The 14,122-nt window shown below is 32.8% G+C and overlaps 2 protein-coding genes across 2 annotated transcripts; both read right to left on the reverse strand.

The window, feature by feature from the left end:
* Positions 1–1,365: 1,365 nt before the first annotated feature.
* Positions 1,366–7,084, reverse strand: LOC115441069 (protein aurora borealis). The gene is given in 9 exon segments (XM_037446655.1): positions 1,366–2,479; positions 2,737–3,025; positions 3,327–3,380; positions 3,382–3,573; positions 3,984–4,169; positions 4,945–5,030; positions 5,442–5,578; positions 6,409–6,573; positions 6,680–7,084. Coding segments are annotated over 9 exon segments (2,067 nt in total). The 5' UTR covers positions 6,790–7,084; the 3' UTR covers positions 1,366–1,631.
* Positions 7,085–13,474: 6,390 nt separating this feature from the next.
* LOC119192922 (calcium/calmodulin-dependent protein kinase type II alpha chain-like) lies at positions 13,475–14,116 on the reverse strand (the record flags this gene model as incomplete). The annotated part of the gene is made up of 1 exon (XM_037446654.1): positions 13,475–14,116. A coding segment is annotated over one exon (558 nt), but the record flags the coding sequence as incomplete, so codon positions are not given.
* Between the last annotated feature and the right edge of the window lie 6 nt (positions 14,117–14,122).

Below are 14,122 nucleotides of genomic sequence, written 5' to 3' on the forward strand. Positions count from 1 at the left end.
ACTTGCAACGAAAGCTCGTCAGCGAGCCGAGGCGGACAGTTATCTCGGCCGGCATCCGGTATTTTATAAAATGTTATTGTAATTTAAAATTGTTACCTCACTGCCATTGATTCAGGTGGAGACGGGGTAAAGTAATTGTCCGGCCGATGCTCCGTCCATGGATATGCTTTAGAGAAACAACCGTAGATTCCATAGCACCGTTCCAACTCATAGTCCTCTAAAAAAACAAGCTTATTAGGAATACAATTTATATCCAGAGCAGGATATGATAAAAAAAAATATTAGCTAATGTGGGTAATATATTCAAATTCAAAATAAGAATGACATTAAAAAGTTCGACTTTCATATGTTGTATAAAATTCCACTAACCACTAAAACTGGCTGGAAAGTTAGTGACGTCCGTAGAATTCTGTTTATCCATCAACACCATGATTGTCTGCAGCATCAACGTTGCACTTGTTCTGTTATACATCTTGTGTACAAACACTTTCACACATAAAAATGGCAACTGTGCGAAACGCAGTGCGCGAGTACCGACCGCGTGTGCGTTGTGCCAGAGTATCAATAAGTTTAGCGTAATATGATCTGCGATTGACCCGGACGCTTAACAATGCTGTTGCTAATTGTCGAGTTGACAGTGGAATGTGAAATAAAATGTATGGAACTCGTCTGCCGTTTATATAGAGAGTGAATGCATTGAACATACACTACCTCGCATTGTTACCTAACAGATCCTCATAGCTTCTAGTTCACAGACGTTCCGGGATACGCCGATAACAGGGGTTACAACGTTATCGAAGTTATAAAAACAATTGACGCACGAACAGTCTGGCAGATTGTAATGCAACATGGCCTATAGTAACACGCACCTTCTACACGCCAACACGTGTTTTGTATGTTTATACTGGAGAAATTAATCAGGGATTTTCACTGTTATTACGATAGCTGAAAAATCACTGTATTTCCTTTTATGAAAACAATTATACTTCGTTATAAAGACGGCATATATTCCAAGACGTAAACATAAAAGTTATGAAAGTGAAAAGCACAATAAAAACGATAAAAAACAAGTAGACTACAGTAAACAATCTTGGACTTTGTAGTTTTGATAGTGCCTTCCAATTAACGAAACAAAATTAATGTGTAAACACCGTTTTTATCTGCCAATTAATTATTAAATGACGTTAGCATAAAGGATCCGGCACTGCTAAATTTAGAATTGTCATTATAAGTTAAAACAAATTTTTAAGAAACTATAATACCTATTTTTGGCGCAGAGTTTGCATAAAGTTTGTTTTAGTTTACATCCTAAATGAGCAGTTTTTGAAGAATAATTTATTTAGGAAATCATAAGTATTCTTGTTTCAGTCTTAAAACTTTATTTCATTTTATTACTTGACTCAAGTAAACAAACACACATCACCTCAAAAGTCACAAAAATATATCATGCAAAAACATTATCCACTATAATAGTCATATTCTTTTACAAAACCTCAATTTCAAATAATCCTATAAAAATCATCCACTAATAATGGAGAAACGTCAAAAAAAATTAAATTATTATCTAACTACATAAATGCATATAAATTCATAATTTTTAACAAAACTAGTCACTAAAAATTAAACTAATGTTACGAATGTACTCTGCGTGACTTGTTCTTGGATGGTGTTGAAGAAAAATTGCAATTGAAAGTCATATCATCAGTGAAGATGTCTGACATAGACATTGTGTCCTTGTTTGAGGGTTGAACAAGAAATCTCTCGAAATCTTCATTAGGTACATTCTCTTTTCCGTCAGTATTGGCTTTTGTAAAATGGAAACTATTGTACTTTTTCACTGAACTGTCAAGCACGGGATAGAACTGCATACTATCAGCAGAATTTTCGTCCTTGAATCCACTATCAACTCTCATCCAATGGACATTAGATATTTCTTTCAATGCACCTTTGGCAGTGTTTAATTGCGACGTATTAGTCACGGTCAATTCTGACGGTTTTATGGCACTTTCATAATAACTAGATGCGTTTGCGTAGAACGTGTTCTCATTGAAACCACTATCAACTCTCTTAAAGCTAGTTGAGCAATCAGCTCCAACCTTAGTCGCGTTGTTGGTCAAATCAAATTTATACGCATTTTCAGTCAAAAACTTGAGATCAACTTTGTTAAAATCTATCTTCTTGTCCTCCAAGCCGAGCGGGTTGTCGCTATTATCTAAACTACTGTCCAATGACATCTGCAATGGGCTCAGTGGCATTGGCACGCGAATTTTGCTGATTTCATGCGAAAGCACATTGCTCTTACATTTTCCCTTAATAGGTGTGTCATCCAATATATTCACAGTCTGAATTTTAGTAGATGATCGTAAATCTGTTAGTCGCTCTTTAGACGAAACAACATCAACGAGATGGTGTATGCTTGTTTCTTCTACAATCGACCATGTCGCTTGGGCGTCTGGTTGCAAACTGGATTCCGAATCTGCTGGTGAAAATTAGGTATGTTAATGGCTGAATAAAAAGTTAGTAGTGCAAATGACAGATTGCCTAAATGAAGTCTTATGCACACTTAAAATGAAAATATATTCAATTGGTTCAATAAATTCTTTGGTATATTTAATAAGCCTTTAAATTAATGATGCATAAACAATTCTACAAATAATAAATATTAACAAAAATTATGGAAATTATTGACTCAAATCGAATTTTTAAATACAATGGGTGAAGTGACTCAAAACCAACCTTGCGATTGATCTTGTGTCGACCCATCAATGCTCATGTCCATGCTGAAATCAAGTTTTTGCACAGACCGACTGCGATGTAGATTCGACAAACTAAGACTGCGTTTCTCTGAAAAAGAGAATGATCCTTTTCTGCTTCTTTGTGGAGACTCTTTTAGAGATGCACTTCTCTTTATCTTGTTCGGTGTTAGCTTACAGAGACATGGACCTTTCTTATTCGCCTTTGGTACAGAGACACAATCAAGACATGTAGCCATTGATTCAGACTCAGGTGAGGTAAAGTTGTTCTTCTAAAACAATATACATATACATTAATATGTTATAAGTGACAATAATAACTAGAAAGCATCTGACGGTAAGTAGTGTGGCATCCATATGGAGTCAGAAATATGGACAGAAGACAAATGACTACCTCTCGCAAGTGTGGCACAATTATGCAGGTCTGCTTATACCTGGTCCTCTTAAAGCTTCTATCTTTTACAAACGTTTATGTGATCCACTATGGTGGACTTTATACATTGTGTATAGTGATTGCTATAACACAGATACAAATATCCTATGAGCATAATTAGTGAAAATTGCTTTACTAACCTCTTCATCACTGGAAGCTGCTTTGGTAACTGGTGAAATTGAAGCAGAGGCCAAAAGACGACGACGTAGCCGATCGCTGATCATTCCGTATAGGTGTTCTAAATTCAATAGGACTAAAGCATGGCTCCCCAAAATCCACAACATCCAAAATCTTGTTACGATAACAAGGCTTTGTAGTAGCAGGTAAACCTTTCTTCAGAGGTGTGCCAAAAGTTCGCTTCATCCCTTTTGCGACTAGATTTTGGCTCTGAAAAATACATCATCTTATAGCAACAAGGTTCTTGATAAAGATACATACTTCCTAATAAGAATGTGCATGTTTTCCTGTATTCACTGATAACAATTTGAGATCAAGGAAATTTGTGATACAGTAATTATATCATAACAAGCATATAGGTGTGATTAAGGAAATATAATATGCAGCAATTGCTATGTTAACCTTCTTATCCAAATCAGTGGATAATACTATTATCTAAACTATGGCCATTGAGGTTCATACTCATTATTAACACAGATCTTGGTTGAAAACATTTGTAGATAAAAATATTACTTTAGATTTTATAATCTAGATCATAATTCTTGTTTATGTTTCCCAGTGAACATTAAATAAAATGCATCTACAAATAAAAAAATACTTGTTCATGTTAAAATGCTTACCAGGTCAGGACTAAATGCCACTGGTGTGTGAGATTCATAGCTAGATGGGGGTCTCTGTTCCACATGTATTTCATCATCAGTTTGCTCTGAATCATAATGGTCCATATCACTGTGTTCCTCAAAGAATAATTTACGACGAAGTGACCCATTCGCTGTGATTTCATATTCACCTGATATGTTTTGATCCTGCAACATAAGTAACTGGACTGTGTTTATTTATGAACAACTCAAAACAATCAATGAATTATATTTATTATCAGGCAGAGCAAGCAAAGGAAGGCTTACTGCCCTGGCATGTGCAAATGCTGATGGGTCAGAATTGCTATATTTACTAGTGATATGGCAAAAATTCCATGTTGCTCCAAAAACGTAGGAATGTTCTGTGTTTTTTTATTATGCACAATCTCGAGCTTTCATGGCTAGCTTTTGTTTCATTAACAAATTATAAGGTTTAGATAATCACTTGGTTTAAGTAACATTTATAAATAATAAAATTATGATAAAATAACTTGGTTTAAAAATACATATATAACATTATAATAACTTCATAAATATATAATTCAATACCTACACAAAATTAGCTACAAATGATGTCTTATTTTCCCTATTCTGCATAAAAACTTTCCTGTTTAAGATGCTTATTTAACTGGTCCCTTCAAAATTGTGTTGAAACAGGTTTTAGGATGTATTGTTCATCATACTCAAAGATCAAAATCCTTTAACACATCTCTGGATGGAGACACAAAAATCAAGGGTATACAGTAATCACAGTCATTTCTGTTAATCAAAATATTTCAATTTGGAATAATACCACATTGAAAATGGAGGAAAAAAAGGTTTGTACTTATTGTGCCAGTTCATATGCACTAAAGTTTTTGTTGTCTTTATGCTTTTGTATATAAGTTTATTTATTGTGTATGTATTCATCTATGAATGGTATGTTAAAAAAATATGCAGATACCTGGGTAAAAGTGCAAAAACTTTGTAGTATTTTCTCTACTTCTGGAGGCAGCTCTGGTGGTAGAGTTAATACTGTTTGAGCTGAAACTAAAAAAAAATATATGATCAATTTTGAATTGCATTCTGGAAAATAAAAAAATAAGAAGGTAAATAATATGATTTTAGAATTACTTCAGATGAACAATTATGAATTACTAAACCCTGCCACAAAAATAAAATTACTTTACAATAACAAAACTATAAATATTCCTGTCACAAATTCCATGATATTGATCAATTATACAAATAAATACTGTGTCAGAACTGAGGTCCTAATTTTTACATTACAACTCCAATTCCTAACATAACTGAATTATATTAAGATTTAATTTCAAATTAATAATTATCCACAATCTTATTAAAACATTTTGAAGTTTTGGTCTGAAACAAATATGCAAATGTCTAAGTAACTCATTGTTCTTATTCATTTCATAAAAAAATTACTAAACATGATCTTACCTTCTCTAGTTAAAACAACTTCTTCACTAGTGATGCTGCTTATTTGGACACAGCTTTCGGAGGATGTTTGCAACAGTGGTTTTATTTTTTTGGAAGATTCAAGAGGACTAGGCATTACCATTTCTTGGGAGAAAAATCTGTAAAAAAAAGTATAATTTACAGATTATTTACTAATTACAAGATTTTTTAAAGTATTTTACTCAAGATATTTGATGTTTATAGCTGCCATCTTTATAATGAAAAATATAATGCTAAGGTCAATTTATGAAACACAGACAGAGAAATATTAACTAGCATCCATACACATATTGTATAATAGTTGTGCCACTATTTAAAATTAAAATTGCTTATCAAATGACTGAAATATTAAAAATTTGTTAGAATGGAATTGGTTTACCAACAACTGGCTTTTGCTTGTTGCTTCACTTATGTGAAAGTTTTCCAGGATAAATGTCCCTATATATTATATTATACCACAATAGAAAGCAGCCTTTGTCCTTCCCGGCATCTCATACTATTTTCATACCTAATTTCCTCGAAAGTAATTAATATTATCCATTAGGTAGTTTTTAGGTTTGTCATATTAAAACAGGCAGACAGATGTGGTGGAGGATTTTGTTTTAATATATATTTTAAGAACTTTTTAAGAGGAACAATTCTGTCATTCTCCATGATTGTTAAGTAACTTTAACTGTTTACGCATCGCACAGAATGGAATCACTCAAAAGGAATCAATTGTCCCCCTTTTTTGGAACATTATTCATTGAATCTCCGCTCCTGTTGTACATAGAATGATGTTATATAGCCTTCCTCGATAAATGGGCTATCCAATATTAAAAGAATTATTAAATTCGACACTGTAGTTCCTGACATTAGCGCGTTCAAACAAACAAAAAGTCTTCAGCATACAATTATAATACAATTATAATAGAATAGAAATTATTATGATATCTATACCATTACTTACTTGTCAGTCGCCTCCTCGGCGATTCTTTCGAGAGCCGGATCTGGAGACGGTTCAAATTGGCTGTTGCACGCTACGATGTCCTCGGGCACTAATGTACATGCTTGGTCTATATCCCAACGGAAAGAACCACTGCTCTTTTTCTTGTATATCTTGCACATGCCCGGACTAGTGACAAACGAAACCATAATATAAATAAATCAAAGCACTCACGTCCTAACTGTACATACAAAATACACATAATTTTTTTTGTAACACAAAGTTCTAAACACACCTGCATATTGGTTTGTGAAGTTTATCTATCAAATGTTTGTCGAACGGATTTCGTATTTTTCTATTCGTAGCCGGTGGAGTTGATTTGTGTTTTTCATTTTTATCACACATAACGAAATTATCGTTATTTTTTGAAGTTTCTTGTGGAGATGCAAAACGGTAAACAGAAAATTGGGATATTTATGGAGCAGTTACGTCTAAACGAAAGAAAATGTAAAATAGATAATTATACTATTGTTATAAAAAGTATCACGTTTAAACATAATCAAATATATCTATCAATTTGATAATTGTCATTTCGACTAGAATCGGACTATTGTTGCCATTAAAATTTGAACAATGAATATATAATAGAAAGGCGTATATGCTCACTGTAGTTACAAGATAAAACACACGAAAACCAGTGTTGCCAAATTTATTTTTCAGAAACCGCAAAAACTTTACTTAACAATTTTTTATTGGGACCGACGCGACGCGACTGACTTATTATAATTTAGGTTCAGTAATAATTTTATTTTTTAGCTCATAGATGGACTATGCAACAAATATAGCTTAACTAGCAATTTTAATTAGGTACCGACTCCAAAATTAGTATCCAATATATATCTGTTATGTAAAATTATTTTTGGTTTTGAGTGGTTTTGAAGGCGGTATAATTTTTGTTAAAATTATTTTTATTTTTGCTTTTTGTGTTAGTAATAGACCGTCCCGATGGCATAGTTGTGTTTGGTGTGATGGTGAAGTTGTGATGCTATATATATGTATGTAAGAAATAGATTCAAGCAAACCTAACGCAAAACACAACTGATATATTTCGATCATAATTCAACTATCGCGCTGTGGTGTTACATCTCTGCCTACCCCTAAAAAGGGAAAAGCTATGATGGTATATACATATATGTATGTATGTAAGAAGTAGAGTCAACTTAACCCAACCCAAAAACACAACTGATATGTTTCACACACAATACGACTATCGCGCTGAAATGTTACGCCTCTGCCTACCCCTGACATGGGGAAAAGATGTTATGCTATATGTATATGTATGTGAGAAGTACACTCAGCCAAACTCAATGCAAAAATTTAACTAAAAACGTCACAAGAAAGCTAAATTCGCGAATTCGTTTTCTTAGACGACATAATTATTCTAGTTTTTTTAGTTTTAAAATCAAACTACTGAAGCGATATTGAAAAATAAATTATGGTACCAATCTGGAGAGATATTCTTTCGTATAAAAAAAGAATTTTCCAAATCGGTTCATAAATGAGCGAGTTCTGAGGTAACAAACATACAAAAAAAAAACACGTCGAATTGATAACCTCCTCCTTTTTTTGAAGCCGGTTAAAAATGAGAGTTTTGAGAATCCAAATAAAATATTTTAAAACCGGTCTGTTTTATAGTAACAATGATACTAAGGATTAACTGGCAACATTTGTATAGTAAATTACAATAATTTTTTTTTTATCAAATAGCTCAAAAGAACGGGTTCAGACATAATATATATTCTATATCTTTAGTTATTGTTTTGTGATCGATACCTCTGCCCCTTCGACAGCTCACACATATTGTATGCCGTATGCGATTGGTGAGAATGGAAAGTAATGGCCCCTAGTGGCCCATTACTAGTGGGGCGCGTTGTCTTGGATGAAATTTTGTATATCTAATTGGTAACACTGTTCTAAACTTCAATTTATATTATAAAGAAGATTTAACATTTTTGAGCATATAAACAAACTTTTATTTTCAAGTAAATAACAGATAAGATGTGCAAAGCACTAGTTATATGATTAATAATGATGTAAGATTGGAACCGTTAGAATTGAATTCAGAAAGATATCATTAGAAAACTTTTTGGACCGTTTAAAAATATTTGTTTATTTTTGTCGACGTGACCACAGCAAAGAATGAAGATATGCTATAAATAAATAAAATACGAATGCATTCCTACACCGAATAGTTAGTTCTCTTACTGTTGTTAGAAAGCGTGGAAAAGTTGAGAGCCCAACTTTTGAAAATATGGAGAATCTTAACAAAAGTTTTGAACCGATGGATATAGATTTGAGCGCACGGTCTTCTAGTGCGATGGATATATCGGACAACAATTATTCAACCCCAGACATTCAAAATGAAGACTTCGATGAAGATTGTTACATAGTCACATCACAAACTCCGGTGTTCAAAAGTCGCCAGTCGGCAGCCCCTTGCGGGTTTCCAGCCCTGGGCGGGTGGCCAGCCCTGTGCGGGTCCGCAGCCCATTGCCAGTCTCCAACACTGTGCCAAAGATAGAAGAAACTAATTTAAAAAAATATCATATAAACTTGGAAAGCCAACCAAAGAATACCGGTTTCAAAGTCAGCTAAAAGTATTGACTTTTTTATTCGTAGTATTTATTGCTATTGTTGTTAATCAGTGTAGAAGTCAGTGCTTTGATAAACTAAACTTGAAAAACTTAAAAGAAAATCTGACTATTCAAGTCTTCGGCCAGGATAAAGCATTAGAATCTATTATTAATGCTTTAGAAGCAGATAAGCCATTTAAAGTTATGTTTTTTTATGGCGGTACAGGTGTAGGAAAAACATATACTTCTTCCTTAATTATGGAGAACCTAGGTCCATCGTCTAATGTTTATCATTATACAATGCCTACATTTGTTGATACATTAACATCAAATCTTATGCTTGGTTTAATAATGTGTGACTCTTCCGTTATTATAATAGATGATTTGAGTGTGGATGCTAATGTCAGTGAACAAATCAACATGGTTATTAATAAGAGTAAAACCTTGGAGAAAAATACAACAATCATTCTTATATATAATTGTGCTAGCACTGAAGATATGTATCATAAAAAGTGTGATGAATCTTTCCACTCAAAAATTGTTGGAAAAGTACAATATCGCAGATGCATCGTTTTTTTTTATAAAATTTGAACCATTAACAGACATGTCTCTAAGGAAATGTATTGATAGAGAATTGGGCAAAGTGAAAATAGACAATTCAACTTATGAGAAAATACTTAAAAATTTCAATGTCACTTCAGATGGATGCAAAACTGTCCATAGCAAAGTAAAAGTCTTGAGTATGATGTGAGGTATGTTTTATAAACTATTGTGCTTTGCCCTAGAATCAAAATAAAATGTATGTATAATAATAAAAAAGTATAATGTAGTTTTTCATTATGATACTCTTATAAGTTTTTTATACAATAAGTAGTTTAGTTAATCTTTATGGAATGTTATAGAAATAGTTTGTAATTTAGTAATTATGTCATATATTATTAGTGTAAAGAAATAAATTAAATATTGTAGATCAAAAGAACTTTATTTTAGAGAATTTTACATGATAATCGGCAATGCAGAGGTTCAAGAAATGTATGTTGAATACAAATATACTGATGATTCATTAATACACCTACACTTTCACATTTCAAAATTATTCTACAACAAACTTAGCCTTTATCATAATAAAGAGCAATATGCTAAATGAAATTTACGGTGCATTGGAGTACAAATCACTTTGGTAATAATTCTAACTACATTTAAAATAATTTCAACCTTGTGTACACAGTACAGGCAAGGGTGCCAATAATGCAATAACAATTTCCAATACATGGTTTGTATAACCCAATGCATCACACACCTTAATGACATCTATGTGATGTTTACAGAGGCTCAATATAGATGGCGATACTGCAACAATTATGTTGTATGTATATTAATAATCAACAAAATACAATTAATCCTATCTGAACGGCAAAAATTTCACACTAACTATGAAGAATAATAAGTTATGTTACTTGTATAGATCTATTGAGAAAATACAACAGAAATAAATATTTGTTTCCTTTAATATACTTTCTTGAGTGATTACCATATTGCACTGCACCCATAATTATATCCATCACACCACAGTACCATTCGCTACACACATTCATGGAATATAGTTGTTTATATTAAACTCCACTATACACAACACTAATGCATGCAAATGGTTTGTGTGGTCTAGAAAAATGTAAGTACATCTTAAATTAAAATAATTCAAAATACGTAATTTTCAATAAGTGCTCGTACACACTGGGGTTCTCTCGCTTAGGATGTGAGCACGCGCGACGAGCGCGTCACGCCTAGGTATTGGCGAGAAAAAGCTGGTGTGTATGGGCTCTTAGATCCTAATTCAAGCAGCCAATAGAAAAAGTTGAAATAGTATCTTTTATTTAGCTCCCCTAAATGTAAAAGCCTGTGAGATAAATGCATGCAAACAGGTTAATGTGCATTATTAACAATATGCGGAGAGCTGCTAAAATTTTAGAAATGAGTAATTAAAAAAATAATTTGAAGCCATTACATAGGATAGGAGGATATTTCACAAATGTATGGAACTGATGAGGGAAGACGATACACATGGCGTATGCAAATATAATATACATTTCGTCATTGATTGCTTCATGAATGATCTTGGAAGATACGTTAAGATATCTACATATTTTGTGCATTTTCTGTTGCATACTTGCGGAAATGCTTTTCCGTAAGTAATCTGTATTAAGCGCGATTTTCAACATTAAAATCGATATTATAATATTTAAACAAGCGATTATTTCAAAAGTTAATTTGACAAGTCCATAACATTTATAAAATTTAAGACATCTGGTTGAATGAGAATAAGGATTTTTATATATCAGGTAGGTAGCACTTATCTGATTATTTTTCTAACATGTTTAATTCTATCACCACAAACTTGGTGTAGGTAGGTAAGTGTAATGACTTAAATAGACAGTCTTACTAAATTAATAACAAAGACTTTCAACTAAATAATATAATACCGTTTTCCATAAATATTCTATTTAGCTGTGATGGTAAACTGGAGTCTGCAAGCTACATAGGCAGTCGACACTTGCTATGGGTGGTAAAGCATCGTTCTTTCTAACGCCTACACGCTTACACGTCTGAAGAAGCTGGGGTACAAGACAACTAATCAAATCAGATCGGAGAGCATTAACAAAGTAAAATAAATAAATTCATTTTTTTAAGATCTAGGTAACAAACTCTCATGTAAATATTTTGTACAGCTATAGATGAAGACGACACTTTAAAACATGCAGTGTGCAAATCAAAATCTATATACACAATGTATGTTTCTATGTAAATATATGTTCAAAATTAATTTAAAAATGTTGATTAAATACTAAATACGCGTAACAATAAAGACTAGAATACATTTTTAGTTGTTACAGTTATTGGCACTAAATTTAGTTGCAATGGCACAACTATGTACTTTGAATATAAGGATAATTCCAACACAATTTTATGTAGTTAGGTATTTACTAATATTATGCGATGTACTTTATTTTTATATTTCCACTCATCAGGTTTTTAAATTGAGTTTTGTTAATTATAATAAAATACTTTACAAAATGTTTTAACAAATCGATAAATGACATTAAAATCTAACTATATTTCTAGAAAATACTGAAGTACTGCATACTGATAGTAACTAGAAATTGAATACGCAAAGCACATTTAAGAAAATGGAGTGAACTGTGCAGAAATAAATCACAACACACATAATTATCCAACGACATTACAATACATTCTATACACACGCTATATTGGTAGGTAGGGACTTCTTGCACAGTTATCACTTTTAAAATCAATACTATCGGAATATTATTATATTATTAGGTACAAATCTAACGTAGCAAAAACTTGACTCAAGTGAAAATACATTTAAAATCGATTAATTATTAGCAGGCTAATATACAATTTAGAAAAGCATAAAAAAGGCATAATAAATGTTAACAATATTAAAATCTAAAATTGACAAAATTGATATAATTCACTTAAAAAGTATAATACGTTACAAAGAATCTGCTCTAGCTATGACGTACATAGTACACCGATGGCTGAATCACCAATCTTTACTTTAAGTAACTTAACTGACCCATAACGTCGAACACACAATCTTAACCGGCTCAATGCAATCCTTATTTTCGTTGAATTGTAGCACTGTTTTAATTTTGTGTGGAAATTATGGGTTGACTCAACGAATACAAAGGTTGGTGACACGGGCATTAGTGGAAGAAAATACAAAATCAGTATGTACTACAATAATATAATTAGAACAAACGTTAAACTTTATAACCTACTAGAACATCTCTCACTGTTAGGATTCCTAGATGCGTAGTGCCAATAACTGTACGTATCATAATATATTAGTTGCTTAAACCTTACTAACTAGGTATTTGATAACAAATAGAACACCATTTTAAGCACGACAAAACATTCATAGTTAAAAATGTAGAGAGACTTACTGAGAAATGTGCTAATAATTCTAAACCTCGAAAATTTTCTGCTTTGCTTAGATATAACATAGATTCTTTTATATCAGATCATAATGGTACATTGAGATTTCATCGTTTTTGTCGATAGCTGCTGCTATAATTTGCCCCGATATTCGTTGACAAACTTCATTGTGGCCGAGATCAAAGTCTTCGTACATTCTACTTACTAGCAAAAGCATATTTTGATTATCGGTATCACATTGTAGCCACATTACAATATTAGCTTGTATATTTGAGGATTCATTAAGTAGTCACCGGATTTAGAGAGATATTGGTTTATTCTTGCTCACATTCATGCGGTTATTGTTTACCTATAATTAACTTAATGTTTGATTACAAAGAATTCTAATAAAATTCGTGTAATTTTATAGCAGAATTGGATAATTTTAAGTTTAAGTTCTCGGGGGGCCTTTAAATATTGTCTGCAATGTTACTCAGATGCTTGAATTGATTAATCTTCAGTAATGGCATCACCATTAAAATAGTTTGCATCGCTAGACAATTCTCCCCTGACATTTCGAGCTGGATCATAGAAGGAACTAGTTAGGAGCGATGGAAATGTATTGCTGTCCACTTGTTGTGGCGTTTGTGCCATATACGAGTCTCCTGAGATTGATGTGTAGCTCGCCGACCTTCAGCATCTACACTTTGTGTTACGCAGACATATGCTATAACAGCTACGTCATCTCCAAGCAGGTGCACTCTAGGGTTCAAAATAGTTGTGTTGGTTTTAACATGTGTCGGTGTGTTGTCGATAAAGAATTTATGAAATTCTACACCTTCGACTAAATTACCTAGCGCGTCAGGATCAAATGCCGTTACATTAGGATCACACAATTTGGAATACGTATCATAATCGCCGTTATTTATAGCATCTATGAGCACCTCAGTAACTTTAATCACTTCTGCTCGGCGCAACGATGCATTGCTGTCACCGCGAGCTTTGCCGAAGGAATCAGCTTTTGTCAAAGTTTCTTCATCATGTTCCTTAGATATTACAGTACACGCGCGATCTACACCTTTCTTATCTTTGTCGACATCATCATCCTCCAGCGTCGTACTACTATCGGTGGATTCCTTAACCTGAGAACCGTCCCCTTTGTTAAC

The sequence above is a fragment of the Manduca sexta genome, unplaced genomic scaffold (assembly GCF_014839805.1).
Source record: "Manduca sexta isolate Smith_Timp_Sample1 unplaced genomic scaffold, JHU_Msex_v1.0 HiC_scaffold_3375, whole genome shotgun sequence".
Lineage (NCBI taxonomy): Eukaryota > Metazoa > Arthropoda > Insecta > Lepidoptera > Sphingidae > Manduca > Manduca sexta.